Raw genomic sequence first — 21,403 nt, forward strand, 5'->3', positions numbered from 1 at the left:
TCCCAAAGCCACTCTCAGAGCCTTTTTTCAAGATTCTTTCATAAATTTGCAGAGCACAGAGCCCAGTCTGTGCCTTAGGCAATTGTTTTTGAAAAGGGAAAGAAAAAAAACCCCAGAAGTGCTTAGGTCACAAGCCTGGTCTAGGAGCATGGGTTTATGAGCATTAATTGGAAAAGAAAGGGAATGCTTTGGGTTTGGTGTGGTTTTTTTATTGGAAATGATTAGTTGTCTTGGTCTGTTATCTATTTAAACACAAAGGAACTTGGCAGTAGAACAAACGAAGCTTATGAAGTCCATATAAAGCCACAAAGATCAAAATACTCCAGATTTTTTTTCTCTTGGTCCCTCCCCTTGGCTCATATTGAAATGGGAAGGAAAAAAAGGAACACCAAAAGTTTAAAGCTCCTAAATAGAAACAAAAAGCCAGACCTGTTCTGTGAGGCACAACCTTTGTTTTGCAGCAGGTGCTGCTGATATTCTGGGGGATTTCAGGGTGGATGCAGGATGGCCACAGAAAAGGACCAAAACAGTAACCTGGGTGGAAACTGTGTTCTGTGTTCAACTTGGAACCCAATATTTGACTTGTAAAAGTGTCATCTAAATCAAAGCTTATGTTAATTATAGTGGAATAAACCACAGCCTGCTCATTTAAGGCACCTGGGCTGGATTATGGCTGGAAGTCTCAAGTGGAAAAGAAACCACATTCATTGCCACACACATATTATTCTCTGTCTAACGCCTTAGGAGACCCACATGTAAAACCAAAACATATTAATAGAAATTTACTGATCTTTTCTCCAAGAGGTAAATAGTTGGGGTTCGGTCTGGATTGGTTAATTCATGGTAAAAATCCAGGGGAAACAAGCAAAACTTTATGTCAATTTAAGAGGCCACAGGTCCTAACAGTTAGATCCATATACTAATTCACACCAAAATTATAGATACAGCTGTTGCCACTTGGATTTTACTGAAAACTTGCTGTTTTCCAGGGAATATGCTCCTCTTTCCTCAGGGAGAGGATGCCTCTTACACTTGGAAGAAGAACAGAGGGATTTTCTGTTACTTCTCTTGTATTCCTTCCCTTCATCCCAGCATATTGGTGCACTCTTGCCTTTGTTCCACACCAATGTTCTGAGCTCACTTTTAAACAAGAATTTGCATAGCAAGAAACAGCAAACACCACCCAACTGTTGCCCTAAAATAAGTGCCCAGTTTAGGAGGCAGGATGTGCACCAGCCCTGCTGCTCTCACAGGGTGGCACTCCTGGATGTGGGAGGATCACAGATTGGCTCAACCCTCCTTAAATTAGCAGCGACTGAGGGCTGAGATTTTGTTTTGTGGAAGATGTGAGCTGATCCAGTTGCCTTTTTTCAGACACTGAGAAGGCGCCTGGAGGCGTTCACAGCCCCTCCCCTACTACCAGGAGATTTGTGAACACCCCAGAGCTGCAGCCACCAGATCAGGGGGTCCTGTGGGATTCAGCACCAGGGAGATGAATGGGAAAATGCATCCCCCCAAATCCATCACCCCCACCTTCAGGATAAGCTCCCTTTCCTGCCTCCCTTTCCCTTTCACTCAGATCTGTCAAACTGTCATCATTTGAGGAGGAATATCTTGCACATTCTGTGTACATCCAAGGAGTCTCAGTGCAAGGTGCCTCTTGAGCCACTAGCGGGCTGCAATAAAAACCCCAAGAGCTGCTCTGCAACCCCAAATCTGGGCAGAGGGGGGAGTGCAATGTGTGAATTCCAGAAATAGGGCTGAAAGGTTGTGGCAATGCGGAATTGTTAATTTTTTATGGCTTGTGAGACCAAAAAGATTCAAGACTTGCTCTGAGATCAGGGAAAAAAACACACAAGGGACAGGAAATGCAAGATAGATCAGAGGGAAGGGGAGGGGAAAGGATTTCTGATTAGTTTATAATCCCCAACTGAATGAATGACAAAATGGTTTTGTTCATTTCAATCACCCATTATGAACCCTGAGTTTTGCCAATTAGACACAGATGTTCTTCCCTTCTGCAGCAAGCTACAGACTTGTGAGCTTTTGACAGATGCATGCAAAAAAATATTGGCACATTTTTAATCTTTGCAAATGATAGGTTGTTGTCCTTTTAAAAACAACACTTGATATATGCCCACAACAATCAGGTGAATTATGAGCAGGGAGAACCAGATTAGCAGTCCTGTTTGTCTGCTTTTCAATACTTTCCTCTCTGGCCAGAGAATCCAAATGTTCCCAGCAGTTGTGTTGAACTGAATCTCCAGTGCATCATGGTCAGACAAATCCTACCTGCCTTCTGTACTGGGGGAACTGGGGAACTGCATTTAGTATGTTTAGAAGTAACCCAAATCTCAGCTACTGCTGCACAGCCACACACACAATGGTTGGCTATTTCAGAACATGCCAAGATGTCGCATTTCCCCCTTTGACGTTACACAGCCCTCTCAAAAGCTTAAATCTTGTGCCATTACTGAAAAATGCCCCATTGTCATGTACTTACCTCCTCCTGTGCTGGTGTTTGGACTGAGAAGTTAATATTGACATCAGCTTTGAGCTATTTAAGATACACATGTGTAAGGAGTTATAAAGCAAAGGGATCACAGGGCTGAGGAGTGCAAGGAGGACCTTGTGGCTGTGCCTCAAAGGTGAGAGTGCAAGTGCTGCTCTGGTGGTGCTCAGAATGCTCTGCTGCCCTCTGAGGAGCAAACCCACGTGTGATGCAGTTGTAGGGAGGTTTTATTACACATAAAGCTGGGCTGGGCTGGAACAGAAGTGGCCAGAAGTGACTGCAGGACCCTGCTGAGAATCTCAGTGCAGACACCAGATCTGAGTGAGGCACCAGATCTGAGCTGCTTCCTGAGGAGCACCAGCTCCCCAAGACACAGAAGCCCCTGCTGTGTTACACAGGGGTGCAGCACAAAGCCAGTGTGTCACTGCTTCAGACTGGATCCTGTTCATCAAAGAGCTCTTGAGAAGCAGGAGGCACTGATGAAAAGCAGAATTCCCATGCATAAAAAGGAGAAAATTATTCTTTTGGCCAGATGGGATTTTACCATACGGCCCACCCAAGAATATGCACTGGGAAGAGTAGTTATCATCATCTGGTATATAATATAACTCTTAACTCTGCTCTCCACTCACACAACACCTACAAATGTAGGCTTGGAGCCTCTGCATTCTTCCTGTAGGAACATTGTCAGGGAATCAATGCATTCTAAGGAATCCCACTCTCTACAAGATTTATTTAATTTAATAATACAATTATCACCCTTTAGTCACAATTACTCCCCAACAAGGAACCAGGCTAGAGCTGGACCTGAAGCATGTTCAGAAGCAAGCTCCTCACTCTGCCAGGACAAGATAAGTTCTTGCAGCAGCTCAGAGCAACCCCATGCCCAAAACCTGCAGAGATCTTGCAAAAAGCCATGAATGGCAAATTGTGGCAGCCTCTAGCTGGCCCAGAGCCTGTTCAGTGATGGGTACCAGGCTCTGCCTGAACCACAGGGAGCAGGCAAGGCTTGGTTTCCCTGTCCTGCCCGCAGGAGAGAAGTGCTGCTGGCCTGAGGTGGCGCTGGGAGCCCAGAGGGAACCTGGAGGATGCTGTGACAGAGAAGGTGGCCATGGCCATGTGGCTCAGCCTGTAAAGAGACAAGCCCTAGTGAAGAGGAGACAAAGTGATGCAAGGGCCTGGGCAGGGAAATCCTCAGCCCAGTTGTGTTCTTAGATTTTGCTTCTCTTTCTTCACTCGTGTTAATGCTGGTTTCAACATCCTAGAGGACACTGTCTCACTTGCATCCCAAAGACTGTTTATTTTAAAGTGTATTTATTTCAAAGAAGGGGAAGGAGAACATCCTGTCTTGATGTTTGATATTCCTCTGTGAGCACAATCTCAGATTCTCTGGCTTGGGACTATTCAATGTAGCTTGTTTTCTTTTATAAAATGCCCAAGAAATAGCAAGTTCTTGTGGTGCATACCCAGAGTCAGAGCTCAGCAAAGGAAACACACAGCTGAGCCACTGAATTTCCACTACATCTTTGGGGCCAAAGCACTCACCTAACAGAGGTACCCAGCTGCAGGCTTGCACGGAAATGATGTGCAGAGTTCATAACCCACTTTGCCCTCATTAATGCTTTATGCACATCTCAACTTCTGTGCATTTCTCACATGTATTTTGAGTTTCAGGCAGATTTAAAAATGTCATTTCCACTTCTTTTTAGAAACAAGCGTAGGAATAATCCACAATATTTCAAACTGACTGAACATGAAGAAGTGCTGCATTTATTAGTCTTTTCAAGCACAGATGTGTATTAACTCCTTATCCAAGTAAAAGGGCTTTTTGGTCTTTGCTTGAAGGGGGAAAAAATGGTATTGGAGTAATGAGTGGAGGTGAGGATAGAAGCTTTTCATGCAGACCTTAGGCCCTTTAAAAATCATTCTGAAGAGAGGATATTTGGTTATGATCCCATTATTTGAATCAGAGGGTTATTTTATGTTTTGTCCCTTCCTGTAAAATAGCCCCACTACTTAAACAATTCTAAGAGTAGAAAAGAAAGAATTACTCCACAGGTGGATATTTTTTGCTTAATTTAAAAATCAAAATCCACTGCAGCTGCCTAGTGCCAGAACAGACAGTGTATGGGCATCCCACAGCGGCCTTACCTGGTCAGCCTACAGCTGATTCCACAGAAGCCACAGGGGTGAGCAAATAGTTCCTGCACAGAGATGGATGCAGTCTTAGCATCCAAGATTGTTCAGCCTGGATGATTAAATTTAGCCATCTGAGCTCAACATAGCATCAGTGGGATGAAAATCCAGCAAGCTTTATTTGGGATCACTCACCCCTCCAAAATTAAAAACATCTCATGTGCACACATGCACACACACGTGAGCTTCTTTCAAAGAGCTGGAAACGCTCCAAGGCTCCTTCACCAGCTCCTTCACATTTATCCTGCCCAAGGGACCTCTTTAAAGCTCTGGCTACACCAGAATCTTTGCTCAAAACACAGAGGGAGAGCGATGGCATCCCAGCTACCTCCCCCTTCTCCCCTCCAAGCTTAGGAAGTTCACTCCAAGTGAAAGATCAGTCGGGCTCCTGAGGACACTTGAACAGAGCCACCCACCTGGGGTGAAATATGAAATGGCCCAAACATTCAGCCAGAGCAGAGAGAAAATGCTAAACTTGGGGTTTTAAAAAGAAAATGAGAAGGAAAAAGGGAAAGTTGTCATCACAATCCCAGCTTACAAGGGAAAAACAAAATAAAGACAAGTCTTTACTTGCTGACATGGCTGGAACTGCCTGCAAAGCTACCAGAAACATGATTCTTGTGGTTCCCAGCAAAAGCCCCAAGTTTTCCTCTCACAGTATTTCCAAGCTAGGGAAGTCTGAGCTTTTTGGATGCTCATCAAATACAGGATCTGAGGAAAGACTATCCCAAGAGTGAGATAGAAAACTCCAGTCTGTTGGTTTAAGAAGTGACCACATTTCCTTCGCTAGCTGACTGATCTAGACATCAAAGCTGGTAGGACTTTTTCCAAGCACAGGACAAAGTTAATCAGAGACTTTGGAAAATTATTGCTCTATTTAATTTTGCATTTTCAGCTCATCATTGCATGCAAGGTTTATTTTCTTCCATTAGAATGAACTAGATACAGCTGCAGCACATCTAACCTATTTTTTCCACCTGGCAGTACAAGAGTTCCTAGAAATGCCTTGGAATCACCACTTCCCTCCCTGCCAAATTGCCTTTGCTGTTTGAAGCATGAGGCAACAGCAAAAGGAGACTCTCTCATCCCACATTAGGGCAGCTCTTCAAGTGTCTCTGGATGATTGAAAGTAGCAGAGTTAGCACAAGCAGGTCAGTCATGGGATTGACAGAGCACAACAGAAATTGCTGACACTTTGTTTAGTTATTAGCTTCCCCTGTCTCCATTTTTTTTAATCTTTATTTGAAATTATTTTTCAGTTTGATCTCCAAAAGAGTTTCTATCAATTTTGGGAGCACCCTGCTTGCTGAGGGGTCTCCCTTGCCTTCCCAACACAAACCCACCTCCTGCAGACATGAATGTTCTCCCATTCACACAAACAAGCTCTGAACAGGGCTCAGTGTGGGACTCAGGCTGGGCTGAGCATACATTTGCTTTTAATACATTTATGATACCAGAGCAGTCGCACTTATGCTTTTAAACGAGGACCTAATAATTCTTGAAATGAGTGCAACCTGCTGGATTTAAGCAAAACCAAACCCACATTTTTTAACAGATGCTCTGTTATTTTAGTGGTGGGCAGCAGCAGTTTCACCACATGAAAGTGATTATGGATGTGACATTTCCACTCTGCAAATCCCATTTTCAGGAAATGGACTTGTCTTGTATTCCTTCTTGGCACACATCAGACAGCTTCACAGGGCCCTGTTTTCACATTTATCTCTGAGCTTTTTTATTGGTTTTAATAATTTGCAGGACATTTGAAGAGAATAAATATGCAGGCAGGAAGGGAAGGAGGCTGTGAAAGCTTTTTGGTGAAGGAGAGAAGGAAAACAAAAATACTGCTAGAAGAGTAGGGGAGGGAAGCAGGAATGCAGTTCAGCAATTAGAGCAAAGAATGCAAAGTCTGAATGAGACTTGAGGACTTGGAGGCCCAAATGTGCCTCAGACTGCAGACATGCTATTCCCTCTTATTCTTCCCATATGTGACTCTGCTGCAGCTCAAGCATCACAAGAAGATTGCTGGGAAGGCACTGCTTTATTTCACTGGAGAACAGGCAACCTTCTCCTCACTTCCTACCAAAAAAAAAAGAATAATCAGGGGGGAAGGAATGTTTTCATAGCCTTGGATGGAGGCAAACAAGCTCTGCTGGAATGGCAAGAGGCTGGTGGGGCTCAGGGTACCCTCACCTGCTGTAGGTCTCCAGGCCAGCTCCCAGAGGCTGCCTGTGGATGCAGCATTCCCTGCAGCAGCTTTCCAAACCGTTAGGCAGGCATGGCCACAACAACTGCCTGGGAATCAAAGCAGCTGCAGGAGAAGGTCAGTGATCTCATTAGAGCCAGGAGGCCAGGGCCCCCAGGCACAGCGAGGTCCCAGCTCCACAGCTGCACTGTGTTTTGATACCTGGCCTTGGCAGATTGCATAACTGCACCATGAGGTCACCATCCCTCCTCCTTGATCCTGGCTCAGAGCAGGAGGTGGGGAAAAGGAAAATCACAAAAAAACAAACACGGGCACTCCGACAACCACCAGGCACTGGGGAGAACAACAGCCCTCCTCATTTAACTCCAGAGATGCTTGTTCCCAAACAACAAAAAAATGCTTGTTCCCAGGGACACAAGCAGGGGCTGTTTTGTGAACAATCACCCATGGAACAGCCAGTTTTCCATAGCATGATCAGCAGTATGTGCAGCCTGAGCATACATTGACATTTCATTGCTCGCCTTCAGAGCATGCAGGGTAAAGGCAGCAGAATGTTCTGCTGCTTTTGGGAGGTTCTGGGGAGAAGGAAAATCAGTTCATCCTCATTAGGCCAGAGATGCCAGCCTACACCAGAGTTATGAGCACTGGGCAGATTTTTCTGCAGCAGCCACTGACCTTTTTGAGTATCTGCTGCAAGATTCCTGTATTAGATGAGGAGCACCCAGCTCTGGGTGCAAGGAATGCTGGCTAATTTAGCTCATTTCCTTCTGCAGGCAGAAGCCACAGTTGTTTCCTACAGAGGGAGATTCAGAGCAATAGTTAGAGATGGTCTGAAGTGCCCTCTGGAAGAGAATGTCCCCCTCCCAGCAAAGGTGGGACTGCAGGAGCTCATTGCTCACTCAGCCACACAAGGGCTCAGAGGTGAAGCCTCAGAACATTGAAAAGAATTCTTGTTCTTTTCCACCACATCACAAATAGGCAGAAGTTTCGCTTCTCCCCTTTCAATTCTCTAATTAGGATGGAGTTGGATTCACCTACAAGATCTCTTACAAGTTACAGCTATGATCTATATTTTTAGAGCTAGAGATGCTTATGATGAATAGTTTTTCTCTGGGCTTGGCAGCTCATGGGTACATTTGCTACCTGTCAGATTCTCAGACTGAAGTTATCATTACAGGAGCAATGCTAGCATTCACTGATTACTCAGTAGTTGTTGCATGTCAAGGTGCAGACACACTTATGAAGTGGATAAAATGTTGTAGAGTGTGAAATACAGATAGAAGTGCTCTGGAAGAGACCTAGGCCAAGGCACAGGACATTTTTTCTTCAATTTCATTTACATCCAGGTGCTTTTATGAGAAACCAAGTGCCAGGTCTTATTCTGAACTTTTCTCTATCTTGACTGGAGTCCCACATTACAATATTAATTTCCTTCTTCTCATTTCAGTCTGAAAGGACAAAAGCCAGATTGTTTTTCTATCAAATGGTTTGAAAAATCTGTTTAAAATATGCAAATCCAGTGCTTGGAAATACCCACTTGACTAGGCAGTGTTCCCTTGGGGACTGTAACCATTCCACCCATAACGCAGAACTATTTTAAGCAGAAACCTCCCATAACTGCCTCATAAATTTATTGTGCTATGCTCATGCAACAAATGTGATTCATGTCCCTGGAAGAGTAGTCTGAACAATGGCTTTCCCCTTTCATCACAACATCAGCTTTTATGCCCAGGGAAGCACACAACCTATCTGACATAACATCCACCAGGAGTGCTGGAATTCCCAGCCTTTTCTTGTGGACCTTTCAGTCTAATCCTTGCAGGGGGGGAAGAACAAAGCTAACTCTTGTGACTGGACACTCGGCAAACAAACAGAGATTCTCCAACAAAGATGCAAGATGCCCTATCAAGTAAGATCCTTCATCTACACAAAGCTGTTCTAGTTTGTTGGGTTCCTTTTTCAGAAAATACCCTCATTCAAACATACAAAAAAATGTAAAGCCTTAGAAAGAGAAACAAAGGCATCATTTAGAGTGTCTCCTCAGGAAAATAATCCTGAATATGATGGGACCATGGTAAATAAAAGTAAGGCAGTGTAATGAAGAGTTCAAGATGCCATGGCCATTTGCTTCAGGGCTTTAATAGGTCACATAGGTCTATTCTCGACTGGAGCAAGTTCTCATTAACAAAGTGTACACAACACACCATAGAAAAATTAATAGTAAATGATAGGGTTGGTGGGAACTGGCGGGGGTGATGGGGCAATTTCCAGAAGATCAATCTGGTTTTCATTTTCTATAAATTGAGCAGTTTAAAGCAGCTCAAATTAAAGAGTAGAAAACATGGTCAGATTGTTTTCTACTGTTTGGTAACCAGATGGATTATATAACAAAACAAAAGCTATAGTCCTGCAGCAAAAGTTTACTTGTGGAGTTTAGTATAAAAATTGAACATCCTTCAACAAGTTATGTATATCCATAGGAATTTGTAAAATACAATAGGAATTTGTAAAATGAATGTTCCCAAATTAACTTCAAATATATCACCTCCCAAATACATGAGGGAGATTTAAATAATGAAATCCATATGCAACTTAGGTGCCCAGAACTGCTTTGTTTCATTTTGAAAGGACAAGAAACAGGGAAAAGGAGAATTGAAAGGCAAAATTTGCTGCCCACTTCCTGGGAAATAAACCTGGATTTTTAAAAGCAAATAAAACACAGACTTGCACATGTAAACTGGCCTGGCAAAAGAAGAGCTGTTTGTGCTTGGACTTCCAGCTACATGACCCTATTGTTTCATTCAGACACTTCAGATGTTTCACATGCTGGAAGCCTATTGTACAAATATATGGAGAAGGAAACATTCCAGATGTGAATGCCAAACCTGCAAATATTCTGTGACACCATTACTGCTGCAGAGCTGTTATCCCAGCCTTTTGGGAACCAGGTTGTTGTGTCACTAAATGTCACTAGCAGGTGGGAGGGCTTGTGCAGAAGACATGGGTAGTGATCTTTCAAATGCAAGCAAAGAAAAGCCCTCTCCCTTTCATGCAAGCTTTTTAGCTGGGCTTCCACATGAGCCTTTGCTGCAGCTGGAGCTGGAGCATCCAGGGGTCTGCTACAGTCTGAGTGCTCATCCTTGGTTTTGGATGGTAAACAAACAACAGCACTTCTCTCCACCTTGTCCTCCCAGGATTAGTTCCCTCTTGTGCACTCTGGAAAGGGAAATTTCCAATACTCTGTCTTTGCCAGGATTTCAGAGAGCAGGATGCTTGTAAATTTTACTTTATTGCTTACACATAAGGAGAGACCATGAGGGCACAGCAGGGAGGGTTGGGAGAAAGCTGAAAAAATTATCACAGATACTGCAGACAGAGGAAAAACTTAGCCTGGGTTTGTTGTTACAGGGTCCCAACCAGTGAGCAGTTTGTTTTCCTAAATAAATCTGTTTTGCAGACGTCCTTTCTTCTTCCCCATTCAAGTTCCAACCAGGAAACCTGGAATAAGTTACTGTTGATTTTAGAGGCAAATCAAAGTGTTCAGCCTGCTAAGCTCGCATTTAAAGTCAGTCTTGATGAGCAGCTCCTTGGGGCCCTTGTATTCAAATAGTGAAGGCTCAGATTTACCTGAGGTGCCCACCCATGCAGATCTGGAGCACAGGAGCAAGTCAAGGGCATGGGCAGCCTGGGCTTTGAGCCTCAGTCCTACCACTAAAGGCTTCAAGTTTTTAGTCAAAAAATCCCTTTAATAAAAACTCAGTCTCTAAACAGTGGAATATTTACCAACCAAGACCAGGAGAGAGATGGACTTAAGTAGAATAAACGGATTAGATCTCCCACTGCTAATCCCAAATGAAGCACAGCACAGAGCAGGCACACTGTCCTTGGAAAGGCTGTGACCAACTTCCTGGGATTTGGATCAGCCTGGACTTTCAGAGGCATGTCATCCCAAGAAACTGTCATTATTGGCACCTGCCCCTAGCTAAGTCCTGCTGCACCTTAACAGAATAAAGAAATACAAATACTTCAAAAACAGATCAGTAAGAGATGGATGAACTTCCAAAATCCCTTCCTAAGAGCTGACAGTAGTTCTGACAGCAGCCCATTTTGTTGAGCTCATTTGGTGTTGAAACCTGTCTGCTAATATAAAGAAATGAGAGGAGTAAAACACAGGATGAAAATGAGATAGTGTAGCAGGTTATGGCTTGCATGTGAAAAATTGCTTTTGTTTTGCCACTTTGAACACCACCCACCCCTGCTTTCTATTGAAGCATAATGGTACTGCCTGTACTCCCCCAGGACCAAGGATTTCACTTAGTTTAATAGTTTCTGTAATTAGATATTTGTGGAACTCTGAAATGCTCTGATGAAAGGTACTGTAAAAGTATTACCAACTCTTCCACCATGAAAGGGCTCCACCCAAACCCAAATACAGATGTTGTCCTCAATGCACATCATTACTAATCCAAGCCAGCAGTACTTATGGCCTGATTTAAATCCTCCTGAAGTCTCAGATGACTTCTGTGAGCTCCAGTAGGGCTCCAAGAACTCTAGAAAGGAAATACAGGCAAATTAGCTTTTGCTTCTCTCAAAACTGCAACCTTCTTTCCATTGGCAATAACGTGAGGAAGGATATTCAGAATGAACCATGGGGCCATTTGCTGCTGAGAGCTTGTAAGAGGAATGATAATGTTCTTACACTGAGTTTGAAACCAAGGCTGACACTCAGGCTTCTCCCTACTGCTGTAAAGTTATTACCCACATTAATGAAAGTCCCTGCAGTGCCCTGTCCCTGTTCCACCCTTCTCCTGCCATGAATTTGTACAAGAGAATGACTTTTCTATTTAGTGATTCCCATACTCTAGCAAGCATCCAAACACCAGGCTGAATATTTATCATTTATAGATCTATGATATCAGTGCATACAAAGGACAGTGTGCAATGGCAAGAACTGCTGCACCAGACCTGGTCTAGCTACACTACTGCTGGGGAGCCACTGGTACAAAATATGCCATGAGTTCCTTTTTTTTAATGAAGAAAGGGAGGCAGGAAGAAAGAGACCTGAATATTTTACCACCATTCCTGGTCTGTCATACAAAAAAGCAGAGGAGAGAATAGTAATTATCGGCTACCACAGGAAAGTTTGTTTGCTGGCTCTTTGCAAGCCAGTGCAACAGGATTGTTTGCTCTTAGATAGTAAGGAAATAAATTATTTCAGCGTTTTCACCCCAAGGATGGTTGTATCTCTACCAGCACTACAATCATTTAGCCCCTTCTACACAAAGATTACCCACAAAATTCCAGAAATGTTCTGCCCCTGGCTTGTTTCTCTTACCTTGGCTGCTGCTCCCATTGCTGGCCTTTGTGAACAAGAGAATTATGGTTCAGCCCTACAAAGAGAGAATCCCCTGTGCTGTGCAGCACTTGAGGCCAGCCTTGCCCATCTTCTCAGCTTTCAGCTCCTCCAGTGCTTCCGTAATTAGAATTATCAGGACTAAAACACTGTGGACATTATTGCTGCTTAGCGTGAAGCTAACAAGCGAGCGCCAGATTTATAACACTCTGGCCAGACAGAATTAAAAAAGAGTTACAAATCATTGCCCAGTTCCAGGGATATGTGCTCCAGGATCTTATTTTGCCAGAGACTCCACGTGAACTTTAGCCTCTAGAAGAAATCCGCCTGCAATTTTCTAATTTAAATACCAGTCAGACCAGTGGCGGGATGTAAACTAACATGCATGAAAAATAAGGGTTCAATGACCCAAATCAATTATGTTTTAAGGGCACTGCTCTGGACTCAGTAGGAAATATTTTAGACAGGAAAAAGAACTAAATAGGATCATTCATTGAACTGACTTGGAAATGAGGCAGAAATTTGGTAAATAAGAAATCCAATGCAAGCCAGCTTTATGAACCAAATTTAGTGGATTAAAAAAAACCCAGCAAAATAACAACAAGAACAAAAAACCAAACTAAAGTCAGAAAAAAATGAACCAAAACAACAAAAAACCCAAGTCCAGATAATTTTTAGACTCAAATAATGTTTCAGGCTCCTGGGTGCTAAAGTGAACAGTGCAATAAAACAAAGCAATTCTCACACCTTCCTTGAGCCCAGGCAGTTTAACACCATTTACTTCCAGACATTAAAAAACAAACAAACAAACAAACAAACAAAAACAAACCCAAAAAGTGGTTTATAGAAACCCTGAAACTGTATCTTTATTAAAATACGACAACCTGCAGGTCTTCTGTATAAAGAAAAATTAATAATTTAAAGAAAAAACAGCTTCTGAAGTTCAGAACCAGCCACTGTGACTGGATTTTTAAAGCACATACACGGAGGCTAGGGAGAAACAGCTCTACTGCTTCAGAATATATGAAGACAGCTGCTCCCCAAACTGGCCAAACATCCAAACTCTGTGCACAGTAAACATCTGATCTGCCAAGATACATTGTAAACACAATAGGATGCACTTATGGCAATTAATCAAGATACAAAGAGAACAGGGAAGACCCATCATTTCTCTGCTCCTCAAGCACAAAGTACTTTCACAAACAGTGGAGAGATTAATAGATATGAAGTCCACTGCCAACAAAACTTTCAGGTTCTTTGAAGGTGCCTTATTTGTCTTGACTGGCTTCATTTCTTGAGACATAAATACAGCCTGGTGTGCAGACCCAGTGCTTTACAGTGAGGAATAAAGCAAAAGCTACCTGGACCTAAAAATCCCATTAAAGTGTTACTAAAATAACCCCCACACCTGGCAGCTGCTGGGATTGGAACCAGATGTGCAGCACATCTGGTAAAGAATGGAACTGCTGCTAACAAACACTAAGCTATTTGAGGGACATTTCCACTCCAGCAAGGGTCCAGAAAGACTTAGCAAAAGTTACTTATTTTGCCCGTACTTTTCTCAAGGCAGATGCTGACCACTGACAGACCTATTGTGTGCCAATTTAAAACATTTGAGACCTTCCCTATCCTCCTGCCCCATTGAGAAGTGCATATTTTGCTGCTCCAGTTGCATAATTTACTGATTCAGCTGCATGCTTGGTTGATCTGGTAGGAGACTAGTACAGTAGTTGAGATTCTGGATACATTGCCAACTGTGCAGCGTGCTTTGTTGATCGGGGCTGTAGAATTTAATAGCTGAAATTTCATACACTTTACTAATCAGGCCACATTCTTTGCTAATTGAGGTGCATATTTTAGTAGTTGAATTTTTTTTAATCTTTCACTGATCTTGGGAAGGATCCTGCTCCCTCTGAAACCAGCAGGAATTTTGCCATAGTTCTTGCTGGGTAAAGGACTAAGACTTTCACTAGAGGGTCTTGGATTGCTAAGATTTCTTCTCTTAAACAGAACAAGAAAGGCTTGATTTTTTTTCTTTAAGCCAGCAAGTGAACAGAGGAATACCAGATGAAGGATGGCACTGGCATAGAGAACTCCTCCACAGGGATTTGATTAAACAGATAATATTTAATGGACATACAGAGACATAATTTTGACTGTGTTACTCTTTCATCAGGCTTACATTCTTCCTTCAGGATAAACAAGCTGCTTATCTGCACATCTTGTTCCATTTGATACAGACACGCAGGAGGAAACATCATGCACCTTATCTTCACATTTTCTTTCATTTGATCTAACTCCTACTTTTAAATTGCTGGAGTACTTGGTGAAGGATTCCAGAGAGAGCTCTACTTTGCCACAAAACATGTTGCAAACATCCACGCTACCTCACAGCATCACAAATTTTCTCAGCTCTTACTGGCAGAGACCACCTTCCTGGATGAAAAGAAGAATTCAGTTCCCTGTACCTCATTCAGACTTTACCCTTGCCAAGGGAGTTTCTGTTATGTGTTTACATTGTTAACTCTAAGCCAGAAGACAAAAAATTTCACATAAATCGTTGAATACCTTTTTTCAACTGATAAACTGAACTACATTTGAACCACTAACTTAGAGTGGGATGTATATTTCTTTACTAGCATAGCAACACTATCAGTGTAGCCAAAAAGATAAAAATAGTGACGCCCACGCAGCACAGTGCAGTCCTTGATGAGTGAAGAGCAAGTGCAACTTACTCCAAGAAATAATAAAAACAGGGAGCAAGGGATGTACACACACGTCTGTTTGGACACAGAACTCCCTGCCACATTGAGGAAGACAAGCAATAGAAAATGCTTTTCATTCTGCAAAAGGAATTGTCCAGTATGTTAAGAGCCTATAAACAATGTAATCAAAAGAACAATTTCTCAGCAAGAAGTCAAGTTGGGGAAAGCAGGCAGGAGGCTGATGCTTCTTCATTGAGGAGGCAGTTTCTTTTCTGTAATGCTGTTGGTCAATACTTTAGTTCAGTTACTGCCTGGTGTGAAATCAAACACTCCTGATTTCAGAGTTAGAGAACAATTGAAGTTGACTAAGAAACATCAGAGAAAAATTAGCAAAAATTAGAGAGTTTGCTGATGCATTTAGAGTCCCACCATTGCCTTTCACCCCCAAATGCACAGCACACAGCCAGTACTTGCTCCTCACTACTGTACAAAGACAGAAGAGAAGCAGCACAGGAAGGATGTAATAATTCAGGGAAGCAAGCAAGTTATGCAGTTTAATAAGAGAGGTATGCAACTGGATGACGGTAAGCTTGCATTCTGCAATGCAATCCTGACTTGAAAGAGAAACAAAATACAAAGCCCCACAACCATACAATTCAATAGATCTTGGTAAAGTTAGTATTTCAGAGCCAGAAATGTGGCTTAATTAAGTTCTCACTGTAGCTATCTTCACTAGGATACCAAAGTGAGATAAAACATCTTCATTTCAACCACAGTCATTGCTGCGTGTTTGTGTGCTGTGGCAGGGAATTACTTTATCAGGCAGAATTATAATGCTGTTTGCCACCAGAGATAGCAACCCCAGACCTTTTTTTCCTTTATATATACAGATATATGTAGCAAGACATAAATGTATGCAACTATATTTTCTTACACTTTAGTGGCTCATGATTTATAGAATTGAGAATCTCTACTAGAAGTGTCAAAGCGTGGTTCTCTCAGGGTCCATAGGAAAAGTCCCACTCCCTTCAGCAGGACCTGGACTGCTCATCCTTCCCAAAGCTCAGAGCGGCTGCTCTGCAGCTGCTCCTGGTTGTGGGGTGCTCCGTGTTCCCTCCCCTGCCTTTCCACCGCAGCTCGGGTGCCGCTCTCAGCTCCCCGTGCCCTGTCAGCCCTGCCCGGATCCCTGCCCTGGCAGCTGTGCCTGTCCCTGGCAGAGTTACCTGCTCCCCCTGCTACAGCACAGAGCGGTGACAGTAAAGCAGCACGAGGTATCTGATTTGGACTCCCCAAGCCAGGCTGTGCCCGTGGCAGAGATGCCTTTGGGCAAATGTTCCCATTTCTGCTGGGAATCCGTAGTCCCTGGGCTTTCCCGGATTTCGGGTCCGGCTGTACCGAAGCGGTGGGGCTGACCTGGAGTCCCGGAGCATCACGTCTCGCTCTGCCTTTTGCACTCCGGGGCGAGTCCCCGGCCACCCCACACCCAAACATCGAGACACAGGGGCCGAAGGGACCCGCAGCCGCCCCCGCCCCGCTCCATCCCTCCTGCCAGTGTCCGCGGCGTATCCCCGGTCCCGGGAGCCCCGGCGCACCCCTCACCCGGCTGCCGGCAGCTGTGCTGCGCCCCTGGCCCCGGGACTGCCGGTCCCTTCCCTCCTCCCGGCGGGGCTCCCCCTTTCCGCCGGGCTCGCCGCTGCCCGGCCCGGTGCGGGCGGGGGCCGGTGCCGCCGGTGCCGGGGTTACCTTGGCTCCCGCCCCGCCGAGGCAGAGCGCCGCGGCCGCCGCCAGGACGAGCCCCGCTCCGGGGCCGCTGCGGAGCATGGCGCGCCGTGCCGAGCCGTGCCGTGCCGAGCCGAGCCGTGCCGAGCCGAGCCGAGCCGAGCCGTGCCGAGCCGAGCCGAGCGGTGCCGTGCCGAGCCGAGCCGTGCCGTTCCGAGCCGAGCCGAGCCGAGCCGAGCCGAGCCGAGCCGAGCCGAGCCGAGCCGTGCCGAGCCGAGCCGAGCGGTGCCGTGCCGAGCCGAGCTGAGCCGAGCCGAGCCGAGCCGAGCCGTGCCGAGCCGAGCCGAGCCGAGCCGAGCCGAGCCGAGCCGCGCTCCGCCAGCGCAGCTGCCGCGCCGAGCCGTGCCCCGAGCGCGCCGCTGACAGCGACCCCCCGAGCCCGGCCTCCCCGCCCCTCGCCCCCTCCCCCGGCCGCTCCCGGCCCCTGCCCTCCCCCGGGGGTCACCTGCGGCTCGGAGTTCGGCGGGCACCGGGCGGGCACCGGGCTGGGGGCGGCGGGGCTGGCCCGGCCCGAGCAGCCCTCCCGGGGGTGCTGCATCCTGGAGGCAGCTCAGCCCCTGCGAGCTGAGCGGGAGCGGGGTCGGGATCCCGCGGGAAAAGTTTCTCCTGCGGGGCCGTGGGAGATGGAGGGAGGGCGGCTGCCCTGGGCAGCGCACCCGGCCGCTGCCCCAGTCCCCTGCCCGACCCTGCAGCCCAGTCAGGGGAGTGAGTGAACGGACAGAGGAATGGGAAATAGGAAAAGGACTCAGGTCTTTCCCAGCTAAAAGCACCCCGGCTTCATCTGAGCATGAAGCAAGGGACGGGAAAGGAATATTCACGGGCATCCTAGGGAGCCCAAAGCACGGGACCTGCACAAAAACCAGCAGTCAGGGTACAGCAACACTTAACCTTTCTAAGGGTGATGGGAGGGCAAGGGACACTCCTTGTTTCTGACGCAGCTTTCTGCTTTACGGTCTCCTGTACCCCATTGACTCACACCACATCCTGCAGTGAATGTCAGACAACAATTTAATCAATGGGAAAAAAATGGGTAACACCTTCAGCTGGTGTCCAAGTGGGTGCATATAACAAGCATGAAGTTGGAGGGCTGGTGTCAAAGAAAACTTTCTTTTTTCATAAATGCAGTCTTCTGTTGAATGCATCCTGGCACTGACCTCATGTCTAGTCCAGGCCATTCACCTGCTCCATGGGTTTGATGTCCTGATTGTAGGAGATAATTCCTGAATCCCAAAGAAGTGAAACAGATCTCCACCTAACCCTTCCAGTGCTCGTGAGATGAAGCTGCCTGTTAGCCCTTACTGGACACCTACAGAAAGTAACAACATGATTAGCCTACGGCTGAGGGAGGCTGAGGGACAGGACTGCGCACTGCCCACAGGGACCACGCTGCCTTCCTGGGAAATGTACACATGCTAATTGAGAAGGAAGGACACGTAAGGAATGTCTCTATAGCTTAATTGGCTTGTTTATCCTTCTTGCATTGAAAGCAGAAGGTGCAAATAATTCTTTGTGTGACCAATTCTTATTTTACCCTTCTTTTTTTCAAGGCAAACTCTTGTAAAGGGTGTTCCTGGGCTCTGACCTTGTCAGTTATTTACTGTGACTGCCTCTGTTTGAATTTACATTTCGCTCCTCCTGGGTAATATTTCTTTGACTTACCTGTCAGATGAAAAAGCATAGATCAGAGAATTTATAACTACATTTTATCTGTTCTGAATAAACACAAAACCCAGGACACTTGGCATCCTTGGCAGGAGGGTTTTTCTGAGCAGAACACTTGTGCCTGAAGGGCAGTCTGGTCTCTGTAGCACAGCACTGAGGCACATTGCTTTTCTCAACACTCACAGTTAAATCTCAGGGCGATGTCACCATAAATGTTTGTTAAGCTTTGAAAAAACCCTGAAACAAGAAATCTACCTTTTTTCCACATAAGGCTCAGTGTGACAAGAAGAAAGTGCAGAGATTCCATCTGCTGTTTCCTTATGCTGATGCACAGTTGTTGAGGATGTAAGTCAAAGACTAGCTGGCAGAAAAGGACATTCAAAACCCTTCTTTTCTCAGACACTGCTGGAATAATAATATAAAAATATCTAAATGAAAGAGAAAGAACAAGTCCAAGGCCAGCAGCTCTCTTTTTAAGGATCTTACACCCCTGTTATTTGGATTCCTTTCCAGGGGTCATTTGAGTGCAGGCACCTGTAATCCTCTGGAGGCAAAGAGGGTCTCTATGGGCCACACTGCCATTCCAAGCTGTAGACCTTGGGCATGTAGCACAGACACAACTGTATGCTGATTTCTCGTGTTTGTGTTTGCCCTGCTGTTGGCCTCACAAACTCTGTCAGTATGTCTTTGTTCCCTTATCTCAACATCCCTCTGCTAGCAGAACCTGTCCACACCACTTTTCATCACTATGGCTTAGCAGTGACTTAGCATCCAGAATTAAGGATCAAACATACAGTAGTCTGCTCATAAAGTATCTTCAGCTCAGGTTGTTGACCCTTTCAAACCATATTTTTAATGAGGATTATGTTTTATATTTATGATCTGTAAGCAGGGAGGAGGACTCTGTATGGGCTTTAACAACTTCCCCCAGCAGGCAGCACAGAAGAGAGGCTCCAAAAGGTGTCTGACTGCCCGCTGGAGATAAGGACCACGAAGCCAGGCTTGCAAGTGGTACCTGCAAACCTCTGCCAGGTGAGCTGCCCTCCCCCAGTGTCACAGCTGCCTGTTAGACAGATGTGTCAGGCAGCTGGAGGATTTACTGGGAGGATCAAGAAAGGACAGAAGGGTAAAAGGCACGTTGCTTCCTGCCTAGTCTTTATTCCCTGTCTCCCACTCCCTTCAGCCCCACATCTCACAGAGTGCCACACAGCCCAGATCAGAGCTGTAGCCCATTCTCACCACACCACAGGGAAGGGGAGATACAGGGGCAACAACTGTGCACATCCCTGAACAAAGACCCAGCCTCTTCCACAGTCATTGAGACATCTTTAAGAAAGTAAATGTCCTGCTCTCTGTGTTGGACTCCCTGTTGAAAACTTCAAGGTTTTCATGCTCTTTTAGCAAGTCCTTCCAAGGATAATGTTTCCTATTGTACCGTGCCATTTTGAGAGCTCCTGAAATGCTGAAGCAAGCACCAATTTCGGTAGAATAGTGACATTTATGAAGTCAGTGGATAGGACTTGTGTGTGTAATGGCAGCACTTTCTTAACCAGTAGCTCCAGGCTGGGAAAGTAATTTCCAGGAAAAAAAAATAACTAGAAATTTACTGCTTCCAGACTGGCAGCAAAAATCATTTATTGTGGGAAATCTAAGTTTGAAATAAACCCCAGTAATTTCCATCAACTCTCTCTCTACCACACACACACAGAGATACATGGAAAGAACTTTCTGAAATAATTTCCTGGAATATTAAGGCATCCTGATACCAAAAGTAACTCTCCTTGCCCAGAGAGACTATTGTAAAACATCTCACAGAAATGAATGCAGCTCTTAGCAGTTTCTGTTTTTCAAAACAGCTGGTGTGACCAAACTGAATCCAGATTTAAACAGAAGGAGGGCATTGGCAAGACACTTTCAGTAACAAGGCCTTAAATCTTAGTCTATTCTCTGTACGTAAGAGCTCCCATATGTAAACCTTATGGTTACACAACATGGCTTTTTATGCTTTCCCAGCCTTCTCTTAGGTATAGTAAAGGTTGATTAAATCCATTCTGAGCTCTGTTGTTATATCAGACACACCACAGTTGCATCTGTCTTCACTGTTTATAGCAATGAGTCAGGAAAGCAACATTTTAAATACTTATCCATGCTAGAAAAGACATGCTAAAAATTGCTTAGGAATAATGCTGTAAAAATGTTTCACATATATAAATAAAATTTATGGGCAAATATAATACATAAATTAAATATTAAGGCAATGTCTAATAAAGCATGTTTCTGAAGACCTGCATTCTAGTTCCACTCTCTGTATTTAATACAAAACCATCTTTTTCCTCAGTGGGTGCTGGATGCCTGAGTCTGATTGCAATCTGCCAGTAATAGAGCTATTTTTATGTGGTTAGCACAGGTTTTTTTTTTGATGAAGTTTCAGCAGACTGAATGACACCAAATAACAGAAATATGTAAAGCAGAAAAACATGCAGTAAGTACAGGGAATTGAAACATTGTGTTGTCAGTGGCTAGAGAGCAAGAACTTCCCTAAGGAAATATTTAGAAAAACCGTGTTTGTAGCTCTAAAAGCTGTCAGTGGAAAGCACCACACACAGGCTTTGTGCTGTGCAGAGAGTGCCACCCTCTGCTCCTGCAGAGTATGGAGCCTTTCTCTCCTTCCTGGCTCTTCTTCTTTCACCAGTGCAATTCTCATGCAGAGAGTTACAAAATTAGCCAGCTGGACAGGAACTCTACAAGTGGTCAGTATTCCCTGGTAATTTTGTTAGGTCATCTCTTTAATTGCATTATATGCCACCTTTTTTTTTTTTTTCCTCAGAGGAAAGATGAATAAATTTCCCTTACCCTTTTGGGAACAAGGTCCTGAAAAAGCCAATTTCTATCAAGGTGTGACAGAGCTCACTTGAAGAGAAGGGAGAGAAGGCAGCATGGCAGCTCCTGTATGCAGTCTAGTTGCGGGGTGAGAGAATGCTGCAGCTCGCTGT

General features: G+C 45.0%; 1 protein-coding gene across 2 annotated transcripts in view; it reads right to left on the minus strand.

Annotated features, from left to right (window-relative positions):
• LOC102071707 (uncharacterized) overlaps positions 1–16,865 on the minus strand; it is a 35,773-nt gene extending 18,908 nt beyond the window's left edge. The window contains exon 1 of one of the 2 annotated variants that reach the window (XM_074554022.1): positions 16,713–16,865. In XM_074554022.1, the coding sequence (XP_074410123.1) occupies positions 16,713–16,790 (78 nt within the window). In that variant the 5' untranslated portion in view covers positions 16,791–16,865. Of the gene's footprint in view, positions 1–16,382; positions 16,522–16,712 lie in introns of those variants that run through there. The other variant, XM_074554023.1, reaches the window with a different exon arrangement.
• Positions 16,866–21,403: the final 4,538 nt, after the last annotated feature.

This window comes from Zonotrichia albicollis, chromosome 18, assembly GCF_047830755.1.
Source record: "Zonotrichia albicollis isolate bZonAlb1 chromosome 18, bZonAlb1.hap1, whole genome shotgun sequence".
Lineage (NCBI taxonomy): Eukaryota > Metazoa > Chordata > Aves > Passeriformes > Passerellidae > Zonotrichia > Zonotrichia albicollis.